The sequence below is a fragment of the Danio aesculapii genome, chromosome 7, assembly GCF_903798145.1.
Source record: "Danio aesculapii chromosome 7, fDanAes4.1, whole genome shotgun sequence".
Taxonomy (NCBI): Eukaryota; Metazoa; Chordata; class Actinopteri; order Cypriniformes; family Danionidae; genus Danio; species Danio aesculapii.
In genome coordinates this window covers 17,200,679-17,218,918 of record NC_079441.1, presented here as the reverse complement: position 1 = coordinate 17,218,918, position 18,240 = coordinate 17,200,679, and the positions used below count along the sequence as shown (strand labels likewise).

The 18,240-nt window shown below is 41.5% G+C and overlaps 1 protein-coding gene across 1 annotated transcript in view; it reads left to right on the top strand.

Moving 5' to 3' along the window:
• The window catches only part of kirrel1a (kirre like nephrin family adhesion molecule 1a), a 91,803-nt gene that overhangs the window by 48,431 nt on the left and 25,132 nt on the right, over positions 1–18,240 (top strand). The window contains 9 exon segments of the mRNA XM_056461151.1: positions 3,421–3,570; positions 4,782–4,939; positions 13,762–13,834; positions 13,837–13,911; positions 15,637–15,742; positions 15,994–16,142; positions 16,605–16,732; positions 17,016–17,142; positions 17,417–17,517. Of these exon segments, the coding sequence (XP_056317126.1) occupies positions 3,421–3,570; positions 4,782–4,939; positions 13,762–13,834; positions 13,837–13,911; positions 15,637–15,742; positions 15,994–16,142; positions 16,605–16,732; positions 17,016–17,142; positions 17,417–17,517 (1,067 nt within the window).

Here is an 18,240-nt window from a genome sequence, read left to right as displayed (position 1 = left end):
ACCCCAGCAACCAAAATGCAACATGGTAAAATCAACAAGAACATGATTTAAACAACATAGCAACATATAAAAAGATCCAAAGCACCCTAGCAGCAGCATAGCAACACACTGCAAACCACCAGAACATGATAGCAAGTGCATAGCTACACACAAAAAAATACTCAAAGTACCCTAGCAAAAACACTGTAAAAACCACCAGAACGTGATAGCAACTGCATAGCAACAAAGTAAAAAAAATACCCAAAGCACCCTAGCAACAGCATAGCAGCACACTGCAAATAACCAGAACATGATAGCAACTACATAGCAACACACCAAAAAATAATGACAACTGCATGGCAACACACTCAAAAAATAGCCAAAGCAACCTACGGTAGCAACCTTATTGTAACACTATAAAAATTACCAAAACATGATAGCAGCAAAGTTAAAATAAAAACCCAAAGCACCCTAGCAACAGCAAAGCATCACACTGCAAACCACCAGAACATGGCAGCAACTGCATAGCAACACATTAAAAAACATGAAAATGTAATAGCAACAGAATAAAAAATACCCAAAAGAACACAATGGAAACAACCAGAGTATGATAGAAACTAGCATAGCAATAGAGACAAAATACCCAAAGCACCCTAGCAACAACATAGCAACACTGTAAAGACAACCAGAAGATCATAGTAACAAAGTGAAAAAATCAATACCCAAAGCACCCTAGCAACAGCATAGCAGCACACTGCAAACAACCATAACATGACTGAAACTGCATTGCAACACAGTAAAAAACAACCAAAGCATAATGGCAACTGCATAACAACATACAAAAATACCTAAATCACCCTAGCAACTCTATAGCTACACTCAAAAAATAGCCAAAGCAACGTAACAACTATGTAGAAACACAGTGAAAAATCAGAACATGACAGAAACTGCATAGCAACATGCTAAAACCCACCAAAATATGATATCAAGTGCATAGACACGCACAAAATAACCAAATCATCTTAGCAACTCCATAGCTACACTCACAAATACCCAAAGCACCCTAACAACTGCATAGCTACTAAAAAATTGCCATAGCAACCACGTAGTAACACCATTAAAACCACCAAAGCATGATCACAACCACATAGTACAAAGTAAAAAAAATACCCAAAGCACCCTAGCAACAGCATAGCAACACTGTAAAAACAACCAGAAAACCATAGCAACAGCATAGCGACAAAGTGGAAAAACTACACAAAGTATCCTAGCAACAGCATAGCAGCACATCAAAAACAACCAGAATATGACTGAAACTGCATTGCAACATAGTAACAAACAACCAAAGCATAAAGGCAATTGCATAGCTACACTCAAAAAATACCCAAAGCAACCTAGCAACCATAAAAACCACCAGAATGTGATAGCATTGCATAGCAACAAAGTAAAAAAATACCCAAAGCACCCTAGCAAACACATAGCAACATAGTAAATGCTCCCAGTACACTCAAAAAGTACCCAAATCACAACTGCATAGCTACATTCAGAAAATACCCAAGCCACTATAGCAACCACATACAGTACGTAGCAACACAGTAAATACCGCCAGTACACTATGGCAACTGCATAGCAATGCAATACCTTAAACCCAATGGCAACCACTTATCAACACACTAAAAACCACCAAAATATGATAACAAGTGCATAGCCACACACAAAAAATACCCCAAACACCTTAGCAACTGCATAGCGACGCTGTAAAAAACAGATGGCAGAAACTGCATAGCAACACACTAAAAAAACACCAAAATATGATAACAAGTGAAACAATACCCAAAGCACCCTAGCAACAGCATAGCAACATTGTAGAAAAACAGATGACAGATACTGCATATCAACACACAAAAAACACCAAAATATGATAACAAGTGCATAGCCACACACACACAAAAAATACCCCAAACACCCTAGCAACTGCATAGCAACACTCCAAAAAAATCTAAGCACCCTAGCAACTGCATAGCTACACTCAGAAAATACCCAAACCACAATAGCAACACAGTAAATACTGCCAGTACACTATGGCAACTGCATAGCAATGCAATACCTTAAGCCTAATGGCAACCACTTATCAACACACTTTCAGAGGAGCACGTGATATGATTGACTGCAGCTGGCCACCCATTATATCCAATCCAAACTCATTATAAGAACCCTAGCTAGAACTACACCCTTACCTTCGTTTTCCGAAGAAACCCCCCATCCACCGCTTCTCCTCCTTTTCTCCTTTACCATAGGGAGCTCTCGAGAACCACCTGATCTCGTACTCCCCTTACATGCTCTATTGACAGGCGGGAGCCCTGGGCTCAACTATCTCCGAGCTCAGGGTTCTCTCCCGGGACAGCATGCCAAACCTGCTAACATTTGTCAAACAATATCTAAGTGTGAACTCTTGAAAAATCACTAAGTGTTACACAGTGAGGAATGCAAAGCAACACAGTAAAAAATAAATTTATTAAAATACCTAAAGCACTAAAAGAATTCTGTCAACGTTGCATCTGATTTCTGAAGCACTTTGATTGGTCCGTGCTGAAAATGCAGGAGTTTCATTGAGTGCACATGCTTACTGACTGAATTTTGTGTGCTCAGCAATTCTCTCAAGTTCATATATGATGTAAGAGATTCGTTTCAAAGCTTCAATCATTCGAACAGAAATTTTCACATAACTTGTGTTGGACTAGGATCAGGGTGGGGCCAAGCCGGAGCGCTCACTCTGATCCCCCAGGCTCTGCAATGGTTGGGGAAATTCCAAATTGAACCAAAACAAACAATTACAATTGGCTTTAGATTGGCAATGAAAATTCGGGAAATGCGTCTACCAGCAGAACGTGGGAAGTTTAAAATAAATAAATAAATAACTTGTGCTAGACTATAGTCACCAACGGACAGATTTTTGCCAGTGCATGTTGCCAGATTTCACAATGTGTATCTTGTTTAAATGAAGACCATCATTCATTTAAATGGAGTTAACTTGTAACTCTTCTTAACCAATCACCCACTCCCTATAACTTATTTAAGGCAGACCAGCCCTCTAGCACTCCTTCTCGTTCTTTCGAATCCACCCTCCCTTGCTGTATTTCCTCACTTTGCATTCATATATAACCCTCTTTTCACTCCTAGGTTAAATGGGGTGGTCTAATCACTCTACCAAAATATTACAGAGACATTACCCCCACTCTGAGTCTCTGGACATCATCGTAGGACGCCCGATCAACCTACCTACCTGTTCACTGTTTATTCCTACTTCCCCTTCATCCCCCTATTCTCTAACCATCCCCTTCATCCCTACATCCCTACAATAAAGTTTAGCTCAAAGTGTGGTGTAGTCCATGCTGGTAAAAGTGTTTAATTCTGATGTGTGTGTGTGCATGTGTTTTGCAGCCTGGCCGCGGTATCGTGTGTTAAGGCTGGTGGATGTTGGGCAGTATAATCTGGAGATCTCGGCTGCGGAACTCTCAGACGACTCTCTCTATGAGTGCCAGGCCACAGAGGCAGCGCTGCGCTCGCGACGGGCCAAACTCACCGTCCTCAGTAAGTAGAGTCTGTATGCTTATCTCTTGTCTTAATTTAGAGGGAATTAACAGTTGGAAGAAATTTGTTCTAAACAAAGAGTGAATAAATAGCGGGAGCGATTGGGTGCGAAATAAAACCCAGCTGGAGTGAGTCTGAAAAAACAGTCCAGCGAAGATTTCTAGGCTGTAGATCTGGGTTCGCATATTAGTGATAGCCTACAGTAAAACAAGCGCTGAACGCATCTTTCTCTGGCTTAGAGCCGAAGCGCAAAAATTTACATCTGGCAGTTATATACTGACACCAATATAAATAACAACACAGTATTTACACTTTTATATGAACATCGTCCCTAAAATATGAATATAAATGTCAAGAAAATAAGCTCTTACCTTTCTTTATGTTTTCTTTCAACATGTCGGTAGATGTTAGAAGTCGTTGTAGTCAGTAGATGTGACTTGCAAATAAATTCTCTATGATTTTCATAAGCAAAATTAATTCATGCTCCTTTTAAAGGCATTAATCTAGACCTAGCCAAACATTGTGTGATATGGCTATTTCTGGTTACAAGTTTAAAGAATGGTGCAGTGCAGTGCTGGAAATAGATGCTGGCAGCCAGAGGGTTCATTCAATTCTTGCTATAATTTCATGCTGTTATTTAGTCAATTTTAATAGCATAAAATAATCTTTATTTGTGTTGTGGATGATATGGACTCTACTGCACTCGTAATATTTTCCGAGCCCAAAATGTCCAAGTGCGAGTCAAGTCCAAGTACACGTTCACCTGAGTCCATGACAAGTCTAAGTCCAATCAAAATTGGACTCGACTCCAAGTCCAAGTTTGAGTACCCCAACACTACTAATTATCACAGCTTGTCTAATAACCTAATTAACCTGGTTAAGCCCTTAAATTGCACTTTAAGCTAAATACTAGCATCTTGAAAAATATCTAGTAAAATAATATCTACTGTCATCATGGCAAAACTAAAAGAAATCAGTTATTAAAAATGGGTTATTAAAACTATTACATTTAGAAAATGTGTTGAAAAAGACTTCAACTGTATCTGAATGCTCAATGCATGCAAACTCATGCAAAAGTGCATGATTTAAAAATGGCTATGATGGTTTTTGCTTTTTTTTTTGAGGAATGAAGGGTTGATATCTTCTGAAATGAATAGATTTATGAGTTGTTTCCAATATTAATTGATCTCCATATGTACTTGTGTCTGTAGTTCCTCCTGATGAGCCGGTGATTGAGGGCTCCCCGGAGATCCTCCTCACAGCAGGGGTTCCCTACAACATGAGCTGCGTGTCCCGCGGAGCCAAACCAGCCTCTGTCATAGAGTGGCAGAAAGACGGCCTGCCTATAGAAGGGGCTGTCAGCACTACGGTGAGACACACACACACACACACACACACACACACACACACACACACACAAACACATGCGGCTTATTGACTTGTCTGCTGCATTAGTGCTCATTTCATTCACAGATACAAATCATTCACTCCTTGGACAAAAAAAGGCATTGAAATCATCCTGACTTTGCGTTCACAAGCTAATTTGTTTTCTAAATATGTCATTTTTCTGATTGGTTGATTGCTGGTTTCTGATTGGCTGATGAACATTCTAAAGTGTGCAGTTATTTTCAGAGAATACAGGTCTTGACTGTATTACTGTTCCATATTACTAAGCTGTGTGATGAAAAACCAAAGGCTTTGGGATGAAATCGCGAGAAACTAGTCCTCCCTGCAGGCACCTTGATGTCAAAACAACAACAAAAGCATAGAAAAAAAAAAAAAACGTTAAAAACAAATCTATTTGATGTCAGTTGAGTACCTTGATGTCAAACCAGCATCAAAATTGACTAACTTTGGCATTAAAAAACACACCAAAAATCAGGGGTGACCATCAATCATTTTCTCAGAGGATGACAAGCTGATAAAAGTTTTATTTATAGAGAAAATGACAAAGCACTGCAGTGTTTGGGTGTTCTGTGTTTGTCTGAGATAATTAGTCGACCGTAATGTGTATATTCCATACAAACTGAAGCTGATCGGTCAGTTCTTGTCATGTGACTCATAGTGCGCTCCCGGTATTCATTCAACTGTGTGCGTCTGGAAGGTGCAAGCCGCACACCTCCAATGGAAATAACGAACTTACGCAAACTCAAGAAAAGACATGATATGCGATCGGCCTCTAAAAGGCCACCCTCATTTGTGATCTTCATCAGTTGATCATCTTCTTGCACAGACCTGGTGGATTCACCCGATTTGTTGACAAATGGGTTGCAGTTCTGTTCTTTGGCAGTTCGTGGGTCCTTCACTGAGCCTTTTTCCCTTAGCCAAGAAACTTTCCAAAGATGTCTGTTTCTACTCATTTTGCTGCTTGTGGGTTAAATTTGGGCGCTCAAGTGACCGAGCAAGAGAATACGGTCATTTTACAAAATAAAAGATCGTTCTGACTCAGAATAATGAATGATTTCTTGTGCGCCTGGTACCAATTGATCCACGGACCGGTACCGGTCCAAGGCCCGGTGGTTAAGGATCACTGCTGTAAATTATTATCCAGCAGGCACAAGACGTCAACACAACATCTGATTAACATTGTACCCCATTGTAGTGAGGATGTTGCATTTTGTTTGGAAATGAAAATCGAGTTGATGTCAGAACCCAACGTCAGGTGACGTCAATGTCCAACATTCAACCTAAAATCAATTCACGAGTTCACACTTGCAACAGTTTCAGAATAAAGCGTATTTGGCGTGCTGTCCGGGGAGAGGGCTCTGAGCTCGGGGAAGACACCTAAACTCGAGTCATTCCTCTTATCAGGAAACAAAGAGGAATAGGGATTCGAGCGAAGTATCTAGCCCGGCCCCAGAACGCTCCCCCCGGGATAGTAATGCTTAAGAGGTGAGGTGACGGGGTGGTGGAGGGATGCTAAAGTCGTAAGATGCTGCAGGTAAGACAGCTTTGGTATATATAGGGGTTTGGTCAAGAACTGATTGGATAATAGAATAATTGTCAATGACGTATTTGATACTGAAACTTCTGCGCGTGCTTCTCCCGAAATTTGTTTATCAAACATCACTTCACGAGTTCACACTTGCAACAGTTTCAGAATAAAGCGTATTTGGCGTGCTGTCCGGGGAGAGGGCTCTGAGCTCGGGGAAGACACCTAAACTCGAGTCATTCCTCTTATCAGGAAACAAAGAGGAATAGGGATTCGAGCGAAGTATCTAGCCCGGCCCCAGAACGCTCCCCAAAAATTGCTTATTTTGTTACAGGACAGCAGCCAGACAAGTGGGTGAGCCCCCCAAAATTTGCTGATCTTTAAAATTTGGAGGGGTGCTGTTAAGCTGATGGTTGTGCTTTGCAAGGAGTGTGTCTCGGGAGGAGGCAGTAACTGTATTGATGGTGATGCGTTAAGTGTCTCCAGCAGGAGTCGTCGCTCCCACGGGAGACGGGCATCTCCCATAGGAGCGGTCACTGCGCTGGCAGTGGTGGTAAGGTGTACTTCTCCCATGGGAGCTGTCACTGCACTTGCAGTGGTGCATAATTAAGGTGTACGTCTCCCGAGGGAGCTGTCACTGCGCTTGCAGTGGTGCATGATAAGGTGTACATCTCCCATGGGAGCTGTCACTGCGCTTGCAGTGGTGCATGATTATAAGGTGTACGTCTCCCGTAGGAGCGGTCACTGCGCTTGCAGTGGTGCATAATGAGGTGTACGTCTCCCATGGGAGCGGTCACTGCACTTGCAGTGGTGCAAAATTTTGTAAAGGTGTACGTCTCCCGTAGGAGCGGTCACTGCACTAGCAGTGGTGCATGATAATGAGGTGTACGTCTCCCGTGGGAGCTGTCACTGCACTTGCAGTGGTGCGTAATTATAAAGTGTACGTCTCCCGTAGGAGCGGTCACTGCGCTTGCAGTGGTGCATAATGAGGTGTACGTCTCCCATGGGAGCGGTCACTGCACTTGCAGTGGTGCATAATTTATAAAGGTGTACGTCTCCCGTAGGAGCGGTCACTGCGCTTGCAGTGGTGCATAATGAGGTGTACGTCTCCCATGGGAGCGGTCACTGCACATACAGTGGTGCATAATATATAGAGGTGTACGTCTCCCGTAGGAGTGGTCACTGTACTAGCAGTGGTGCATAATAATGAGGTGTGTGTCTCCCGAGGGAGCGGTCACTGCACTTGCAGTGGTGCATAAGATGTACGTCTCCCGTGGGAGCTGTCACCGCACTTGCGGTGGTGCATAATTATAAAGGTGTACGACTCCCGTAGGAGCGGTCACCGCGCTAGCGGTGGTGCATAAAAAGGTGTACGTCTCCCGTGGGAGCAGTCTCTGCGCTTGCAGTGGTGCATAATAATGAGGTGTGCATCTCCTGTTGGAACGGTTATGCAGATGCTGTATTAGCGTTATTAAAATATATTATGCAAAGTGTATTTCGAAGGAAGTGTCGTGTCAATGAAGGAATGTGTTTTGAATAAGGGTTTGATGGGCTTTTCTAATGTGAGAGCGGTCGGCTCGAATGTAGCACTTAAAGGCCTGTGAGGACCAGCGTCCGAGTGTTTGGATCTGCTGCTCTGATAGACCATTTTGTGCTGCAGTGGTGGCTGCGCCTATTCTGAAGGAATGGCTGGAGAAATTGTCAGCTGGAAAGCCCGACTTAATTAGGACGCATTTAAGATGCTTCTGGAACCAGAAACGAGTGACTGGGCGATTGCTATCGTCTGTAAAAAGGGGGTCTGAAAGGGAAGTGGCTTGTGATCTCCTGATATGTGAAAATGCTAGCAGTGTTTGGTATGGATGGATAGGTGATTGAAGGTTGAAAATGTAAATGTAATGGCCTCTTTTTGCTTGATCAGTTTTGCTTTGTTTAATGAGGAAAGAAATGGTTTCGTTATCCAGCGTTACTAGATCGGATATGGTGGGATGAATGTTTGGGTTGAACCCTGATGTAATGGTGAGTTCTGAACACCTTAAAAATCCGAAGAAGGCTAAAATAAACATGGCGTCGAGAGTACGTGCTGTGTGGATTGATTCGTATCCTTTGCGAAGAGTGGATATGCATTTAGTGAGTGTTTTCAGTGTTATGGGTTGTCGGGTGTCATGACGTGTGGGGTGGGTTCTCTGTATGCCTTTCAAGAGAAGAGTTGTTTGCGAATTAGCTATGTGAAGTGCAGGGGAGCCGTAAATTAGTTTGTGGAAAAATTGAATTCCACTTAAATAGCCTTTAATGGAATTGATCTGGAGTTTTTTGATAATTGTGAGGTAGGATATGTAAGATGAAATGGAAAGTAGAGAAAAATCAGGAAACAGTATGTTATAACATGCATGGAATGTTTTAAAGCTTTTCCATGCTGTTAAATATGACTGCAGGGTTCTAGGAGCCACTGCCTGAAGGATAAAGTCGAGAGAGGCTCCAAGCAGGTTTTTTAAAGGATGATCTATGGGAATATCAGCTCTGAATAAGGAGGGACTTGGATTGGAAACTGATCCGCCTCTGGTGCCAAATGTCTGAATTTCTGGAAGGCAAAACGAGAGAGAGAGTCAGCAATTTGATTTTTGGACCCAGAAATGTGATTTGCAGTTAAAATAAACTGGTCACATGCTGAGATCCAAGTTAGGCGTCTTAGTAGGGGAATTAGTGCTAGCGAATTTGAACGGCCTTTATTTATACAGTGAACGGTTGCTTCATTGTCACAGTGAATTATGATGCGGGAAGAGGACCATTCTTTACCCCATAGGGATGCAGCGACGACTAGTGGGTAGAGCTCGAATAGCGCCGATGATTTTAGTGGTTGCGGCAGGTCTAATAGCTGGGGCGGCCAAGTGGACGCGAACCAGCGTCCTTGATAGTAGCCTCCGAATCCGATTGACGGGGCGGCGTCGGTGAATAAATTAATGTCTGCTGGGGAGGATATTAGGTCGCTGTAAAAGAAGGAGAGACCGTTCCATTGTTTGAGGAATAATATCCATAAACGGAGTTCGTTTAGGCTATTGTCATCGATGGATATAATATCCTCTAGACCGTGAGCTGAGGACGCGAGAAATAAGAGATGAGAAATAAACGAGCGGCCTTGGGGAATTATGCGCATTGCGAAATTCAAATGGCCGAGAATTGATAATAGCTCACGCTTAGAACAGAGGGGACTGTCTAATAGGGAGGAAGCTACCAGGATCGTTCGATCAATTTTTTCCTTTGGTAGGGACGCTTGGAATTTATTGGAGTCTAATTTGATGCCCAAGAATTCGATTGCAGTGCTTGGACCGGCGGTTTTTTCCTCGGCGAGGGGAATCCCGAGTTCAGCGAAAACCTTCTGAACTGTCAAAAGGTGCGCGGCTGGTATAGCGTCTGGTGGTGAGATGATTAGGAAATCATCTAGTAGATGTATTAGATGCGGGATTTCGTAGTTATTGGAAAGGATCCAGCAGATTGCTTCCGACAGCGTATCGAAAATCTTTGGACTACTTCTGCAACCAAAGGTTAGGCGGACGGAAAAATAATAATTTTTTCGCCAAAGAATGCCGAAAAGGTGCCAAAAGTCAGGGTGGATGGGCATGACTTTGAAGGCGGACGTTATGTCGACTTTAGCCATCCATGCGCCACGACCCGCGATTTTAATTAATGAAATAGCTTGGTCGATGTCATGATAAATCATTGAGTACTCTTCCAGAGGGATGAGACTGTTGATACTAGGAAACGGAGAGTTATGCGGGGAGGAGAGGTCGATTATTAAGCGTTTTTTATCGGAGAATTTCCTAGTGGCGATGCCAATAGGACTGACGCGATAAACTCTGAAAGGAGGTGCGGAGAAAGGACCCATCATGAAATTTTCGTCTACTTCTTTTTTGATTAGACGGTCGACGACGTCGGGTTCGGCGAGAGCGGACTGAAGATTTGGACAAATAAAACTACAGGTGGGTAGGCTAATGACACCTGGATGAAAACCTGAAGACAGACCCGTTAATAGAAATTCGGTGAATTTGGGATCGGGATGTTTGAGCAGTTCCGATTTTAGGCGAGAAACATTCACAGGAGTCGATAGGTACTTTCTGGTATTTTTATTTACAGATTTTCTCACTGGACATACTGTGCGGGCGTGAGCGCCGCCGCAGAAATTGCAAACATGCAAAAAACGACATTTCTGTCTCCAGCACCTGCCGCTATTGAAGCCGGTGCACGGGCTGGCGGAGGCTGGGACAGAAGAGCTGTGATCAGAAAAAAGGGGCGGAATATTTGGGTTTGAAGGGACGTAACTGGTAGATCTGGGCTGGGCTGGGTCGGGGAGGGGAGGAGGGATGGGATTTATGAATGGGCATAATTCTGTGTGGTGGGTGGTGGATCGACAGACCGCGCAAGATATACTGCGGCAACCGAGAAAGACTTTATTATGGAGATCTGTGTCTATGGCTCCCCAGAATGGGGTCTGATTCCATTGTGAAATGCGAATGGCGCATTTAGCGGAGAAAAGGCGGTGGTATGTATAGAAATGAGAGCCTCCGTATGAGAGCGCGAGCTCAGCGACTATCGCGAGATAATCATTGAGCTCACGCCTCCTGTGGGGATAGACAGAACAAATGACGTCTGTATATCTTGAAAATGCTATTGTGAATTCTGCGAATGATAAGATGCGTGACTGAATGTTAGCTGTGTTTTTTAAGGTTACTGAAAATTGGCCGCAATCTATCTGGCGGTCTGCCGATGTGGGTGAAATGGGTGAGAGGAGAGAAAAAAGATCAACATCCGAACCTGACAGGATTTGGCTCCTGATGGTGTTGGAGACGGGTGGAGGATCCAGGGCGAGGGCGTTGGGTGGAACAGGTAGAGGCGTGGCTGTGGACAGAGAAAAAGACTTAGTGTGAAGAAGTGGCTGTGGGATGTTGGAGGCTAGAGCCGCTTGCGGAGGCATGCTCGCGCTACTGCTGGCCCTAGGATCACCGGTGGGAGGGAAAGAGAAAAGGGGAGAGGCTTCCGACGTTAGTGACGTCAGCGGAGGCGGCCTCACGCTGGAACTTGCGTCGGGGCCTGGAGGAAAGTTGTAAGCTAGGGCCGCTTGCGGAGGCATGCTCGCGCTGCTGACCCTAGGATCACCGGTGGGAGGAAAAGAGAAGAGAGGAGGGGCTGCCGACGTTAGTGACATCAGCGGAGGTGGCCTCACGCTGGAACTTGCGTCGGGGCCTGAAGGAAAGTTGTAAGCTAGGGCCGCTTGCGGAGGCATGCTCGCGCTGCTGCTGGCCCTAGGATCACCAGTGGGAGGAAAAGAGAAGAGAGGAGGGGCTGCCGACGTTAGTGACATCAGCGGAGGTGGCCTCGCGCTGGAACTTGCGTCGGGGCCTGAGAAAACCTGGGGAAGAAGAGGAGGAATTAGAGGAGCTGGGTTTTGAGCTGGGAGCTGAGGCGGCCTCGCGCTCGCACTGCTCGCGGGAGCTTGGGAGGAATGGGGAGGCAGGATGTGAATTTGGGCCTGTGCTTCCTGTAGCGACCCTGCGCTTGAGTTTGAAGGGGGGGCTGCGGGCCAAGGATATATTTGAGGATGAGCTTCTGGTGCCGCTAGCGGAGGCAAGCTCACGCTATACTGGCGGCTCGAAGGAACGAGTCCAGAGCCGGCGTGGAGTCCCACTTCCGGGGATTGAGATCCTACGTCCTCTGGACCTTGGGCTCTCCCCAGACTCGCTGACGGCCTGCTGCTGCGTCCGGGTCTGGAAGACTGGTTTCGATCCGGACGCTGGTATGGAGACTTTTGGACCTGGCCGGATTTTTTCGTGGCTTTGGAAGGTGGAGTGATGGAAGGAAGTGGTGCTCCGGATTGCAAGGCGTTATACATAGCCAGGAGGTCCGCCTTGGTGGTTCGGCGCGGAACGGTGACGCCTGCGCTGGCCAATGCTTGGCGGAGGTCGGAGACGGTGTTTATCCCTGTGGCTGGGACGGAGGACATGGCTGAGGCAAATGATGAGGCTGGAGAGGATTGCCTTCTGGGAGATGGAGATGGTGAGCCCCGTCTTGATCGGACAGCCGTGATTCTGGCTGAACGGCGGCCTCGAGGTGGAGCCGCGGGCTGAGCTGATGCGCTCTGCGGGGCTACGGAGCTTTGGGTACCGGCGGGAGATCTCAGAGGAGCCTCGGCAAGGAAGGCGTCGTCCTCTGCGAAGAGATTAATCTCAGACATTCTGCGTCGAAGTTTGGATGCTAAAGTCGTAAGATGCTGCAGGTAAGACAGCTTTGGTATATATAGGGGTTTGGTCAAGAACTGATTGGATAATAGAATAATTGTCAATGACGTATTTGATACTGAAACTTCTGCGCGTGCTTCTCCCGAAATTTGTTTATCAAACATCACTTAAATATCAACATCTAATGATGTTGCAGCTTGACGTTGTGTGTAATTTACCACTATGACGTCTATCAGACCTTGGATTTTGGTTGCCATACTTGGTGAATAAATACCAGTATTTGACATCAATATGACGTTGGTTTAAGATGTTGGCTCGGCGTTGGATTTTGGTCACTTTCCAACAGAACTTAAAATCAAACAAATATCAACATCATTGGCCGTAGTTATTAGACGTCAACATAACATTCTTCTTAGACGCTGGCTAGACATTGAATTTTGGTCACCTGAAGTCACAACCTAAATCTTACCCAATATTAACGTCTTATGACATTGTGTGATTTCAGTTGAATCAAACTTTTTTGTGTTGTTATTTTGGTGGTCAAAAGGACATCAATTTGTGGATGTCAAATGGACGTCAAGGTTTTGGTTCGATTTGCTTTATTGACTTCTGACAAATATCCACCGCATTTCCCTGACAAATATTTTGGAACTATACAGTATCTTAACAAGGTCTTCAGGTTTGGTGACCACAGTATAAGTGGAATAATTGTGTACAGTTTGTTGAATTATTAGACAATAATGCAGACTCAAGCTGTAATGACCATACATATTCAGTATAATAAGCTGAAAGGTGAGGTAAAAGGAAAGTCATTTAAAAGAAAGTTAGCAAAACTTGTGGAGAAAAACACTATGCAGACAACGGACACAAATCATTCTTTTTAGTGCACATGGCTTGTGTGGCTGTGTTTGACAGTATATGTTAAAATGCTGTGTGTTTGACTGGGCATAAATATATATAGAAACAAGACTTGTAAGATGTATATAGGGTTTTTATCATGCTGACATTAAAACACTTGTTCATGCTGTGCAGGAGGTTCTTCCGGACAGGAAACGCGTGACCACACGTAGTTACCTGCCCATTCAACCACTAGATACAGACACAGGAAGAATTTCACCTGTGTGGCAACAAACCTGGCTGTACCAATGGGCAAACGGGCCACCATCACCCTCAACGTACACCGTAAGTCCAGAATTCTTTTATAGCTCCAATCACATTCATGAGGAAAAGGAAAAAAACACTTAACACTGAGGGGTCGACAGTGCTTTTGTGTGCAACAATTATATTTAGTTTGGTTTTGTTTTTATATTTTTAAAAATAATTTTATTTATTTGTTTATTTATTTATTTATTTTATTATTTATTTTGTTTTATTTTGTTTCAGTTTATTTCTTTTTTATACTTTATTTTATATTTTAATTGAATCTTACATTTTTATTTTATTTTGTTTAGTTTTATTTGTATATTTTAATTAATTAATACATTTTTATTTAGTTTTGTTTTATTATTTATTTTGTTTTATTTTGTTTGTTTATTTATATATATATATATATATATATATATATATATATATATATATATATATATATATATATATATATATATATATATATATTGTTTTTTTATTTTATATTTTAGTTTTATTCTTTTATTTTTTATTTTCATTTATTTTATGTTTTGTTTTATTTGTATATTTTAATTAATTATTTAATTAACTAATTAAATTATTTTATTTTGTTTTATTATTTATTTTTGTTTTACTTTGTTTCAGATTATTTATTTTTTTATATTATTTTAAGATTTAATTTTAAATTTTAAATTTTATTTTGTTTGTTTATTTTTTATTTATTTTTTATATTTTATATTATATTTTAATGAATCTTTTATATTTTATTTTATGTTTTATTTTATTTGTATATTTTAATTAATTAATTTATATGGTTTTGTTTTGTTTTATTATTTACTTTGTTTTATTTTGTTTCAGTTTATGTTTTTATTTAGTTTTTATATTTTATTTTATAATTGAATTTTAATCTTTAATTTTATTTTTATTTCATTTTATGTTTTGTTTTATTTGTAGATTTTAATTAATTAATTTAGTTTAGTTTTGTTTTATTATTTATTTTGTTTTATTTACTTTCAGTTCAGTTCATTTTATTTTTATTTTTTTATATTTTATTTAATATTAAATTTTTTATCTTTATTTTATTTTGTTATGCACCAGATCAGCATATTACAACGATAGATGCAGACTTGGTGAGACTCCATTCAAAATTAGATTAAAAATAGCGAAAACCTACCAACCACAGACTTTTGAACAGTAACTTTCATATGTACCAGACTATATTTGTTTAGTCTCATGCCTGTTGCGATTTGTTTCTCTTTAATATTTATTTCCACTAGATCTAACACTTCAGAAAAGTCTTTTATTGCTGTAACCTTATTTAGTCAGGTGGATTCAGTCATACGAGACAATATTATTTTGAAATATTAAATTATATTTTTAAAAAAGTGTTAATTTATACCACATATAGCAAATTTTAACCAACATAATTCACAGCATATGAAGAGAAATACGAGAGAAAAAGGACTTCCCTTGTCTTGCCAGTCTGTGCTGTTTTCATTGGCCGTCTACTCAACCCACAAAACTGTACTTATATTTCCGCAGCCAATTTACAGAGTATACCACATTAAAACCTTCTAATGAGCTTAAAACCCTCTTCAAGAAGATATCAAGAGTTTCATTTGTTACCTTTGTAATTATTCACTGTATATTCATCAACTGCACATTGGTAGTTTCTCTTTGTTGTGTTGCATTGCTCCAGCTCCTCACCATCAGTCCTTAAACATGCCTTTGGTCTAATGAATGATATGGCTTTATTATGTATTCTCAATGCTCTCTCCGCAGACCCGCCGGTGGTGACGTTATCCATCGAGCCTCGCTCCGTACTGGAAGGAGAGAGAGTGACCTTCACCTGCCAAGCTACTGCCAACCCACCTATTATGGGTTATAAGTACGTCTCTTACTAAATGCGATGCTTAAAGTGGCTCCTTTTTACATTCTGCGAGATGAAAAATTAATGACTTGTTTTATCAGGGAGGTAAAGACGTCCTCTAAGTAGCATTAGGGCCCCATATATCTTCAGCCTTTCTCCATTAATGCAGTCGTACCCTTGAGTTCCCTTCCCCACATGCTTCATGGGTGTGTCTTCATTCTATCTGCTATGCATCACTGATTGGCTCTTTTGGTTTTTTGTATTTGTAGGTGGGCAAAGGGTGGTGTGGTCATACAGGGGGCGAGAGAGAGTGTTTTTGTCACCAAGGCTGATCACTCTTTCTTTACTGAGCCTGTGTCCTGCCAAGTGTTCAATGCTGTAGGCAGCACAAACGTCAGTATACTCGTCGATGTCCACTGTGAGTATCAGCACACTGTTTAGGGTCTAGAGTGCAGAAAATTAAAGGTGAAGATGCTGTCTGTCTGTCTGTCTGTCTGTCTGTCTGTCTGTCTGTCTATCTATCTATCTATCTATCTATCTGTCTGTCTGTCTGTCTGTCTGTCTGTCTGTCCGTCTGTCCGCCTGTCTACCTGTCTGTCTGTCTGTCTGTCTTTTTGTCTATCTATCTATCTTTCTATCTATCTATCTATCTATCTATCTATCTATCTATCTATCTATCTATCTATCTATCTATCTATCTATCTATCTATCTATCTATCTATCTATCTATCTATCTATCTATCTATCTATCTATCTATCTATCTATCTATCTATCTATCTATCTATCTATCTATCTATCTATCTATCTATCAACTTGCCTGCCTGCCTGTATGTCAGTCTGTCTAACCTGACCTGTTTGTATTGTCTGTTGTTTATGCAGTTGGCCCTATTCTGGTCGTAGAGCCTAAACCAGTAACAGTGGATGTCGACTCAGACGTCACTTTAAATTGCAAGTGGGCAGGAAATCCTCCACTCACACTCACCTGGACAAAAAAGGGTTCGAGCATGGTGAGCATCTGTAGAGATTTGTTTACCTGCTTTCTGATGCAGCTTTTTTTCTTCTCCCAAGATAGAGGCTATCTCTGTTCTCTACTCTGTACTGTTTTGTCTGACATTTTCCTCTGACTTTATCTCTCTCCAGTGAGTGTTTCTTCACCGTGCTCTGCTCCTCCTCCATATTTATCATCCAACCATGTGTTGATGACGCTGCTCCTTCCCTTCGTTTATTCCTTTTAGATAATGTCTACATTGCAAAGATTTTATAGTGTTTTTTTCTCGGTCTTTCTTTCAGGTTTTGAGTAATAATAACCAGCTGTATCTGAAGTCAGTAAGTCAGGCCGATGCTGGTCAGTATGTGTGTAAGGCCATCGTGCCGAGGATCGGAGTGGGCGAAACAGAGGTCACACTCACTGTCAACGGTCAGTACAGTGATTTTATCTTATTAGACTATGAGAAGCAATACAACTTTTTAAACCACATGTTTACATTGAGAAACATTGGAAAGGCAGCATATTGGAATAAAAAAAAGCATTTTGTGTGAATGGCCCCCTACTGCTTTATTCAGGGATGTGATTGTACATTAATTATTGTAGATTTCATTATTTCGTGACATTAATATGATTTTATGAATAAGATTTTCTTTCATACAGTTCTTTTGCTAATGGATTTTGGGTTTGATTGTTTGTTGAGCAGGTCCACCCATTATCTCTAGTGAACCGGTTCAGTATGCAGTTCGAGGGGAGAGAGGAGAAGTCAAGTGTTACATCGCCAGCACACCTCCACCTGACAAGATTGTAAGTTACATTACATTTGCACACACAAATGCAAAACACTGCAGGTGAACAGGGGAAAAGAGCTTTATTATCACTCCAGTTGATTGATTACTTCAATTGCTAACATTTCTTGTTAGGTTTTTCAAATGCTATGTTTAAATATGAAAATGAGACAGAGTGCTAATTTGCATACATTTCTGGCACAAAAATCTAAACACTGAATAAGGTGAAGTTTAAAAGTCATGTGGGCTTTTTTAATTCTTTAATTAAAGAATTTAATTTGAATTTAATATATAAATATATAACTTTTTTAATACTTTATTACATATACTTTTAAAATATAGGAAAACACAACGAAGAACAACACATTGTCTGCATTTTTTTTTTTTGCCCAAGTTCAAACTAGAATTATCCAAATGGAGGAATGAAAATCAAATGAGAAAACTATACAGACTCTTTTAAATGTACACAAAATAAACAATGAAACGACATATTAACACAAATACAAGAGAATACTCACACAACCAGATGGCACAGTACAACATGAAGACAAGCTTACCAGTTTGGTTGAGCCTGGTTTCTCTCAAGGTTTTTTTTTCCTTCACTTCGTCAATTGGTGAAGTTTGTTCCCCACCGCTGTCGCCACTGGCTTGCTTGGTTTGGAACTTGTGGAGCATCGATGGATTTGCTCTTCAGTGTTTGGACTTTCAGCAGTGAAATTTAAACCACACTGAACTTCAACTC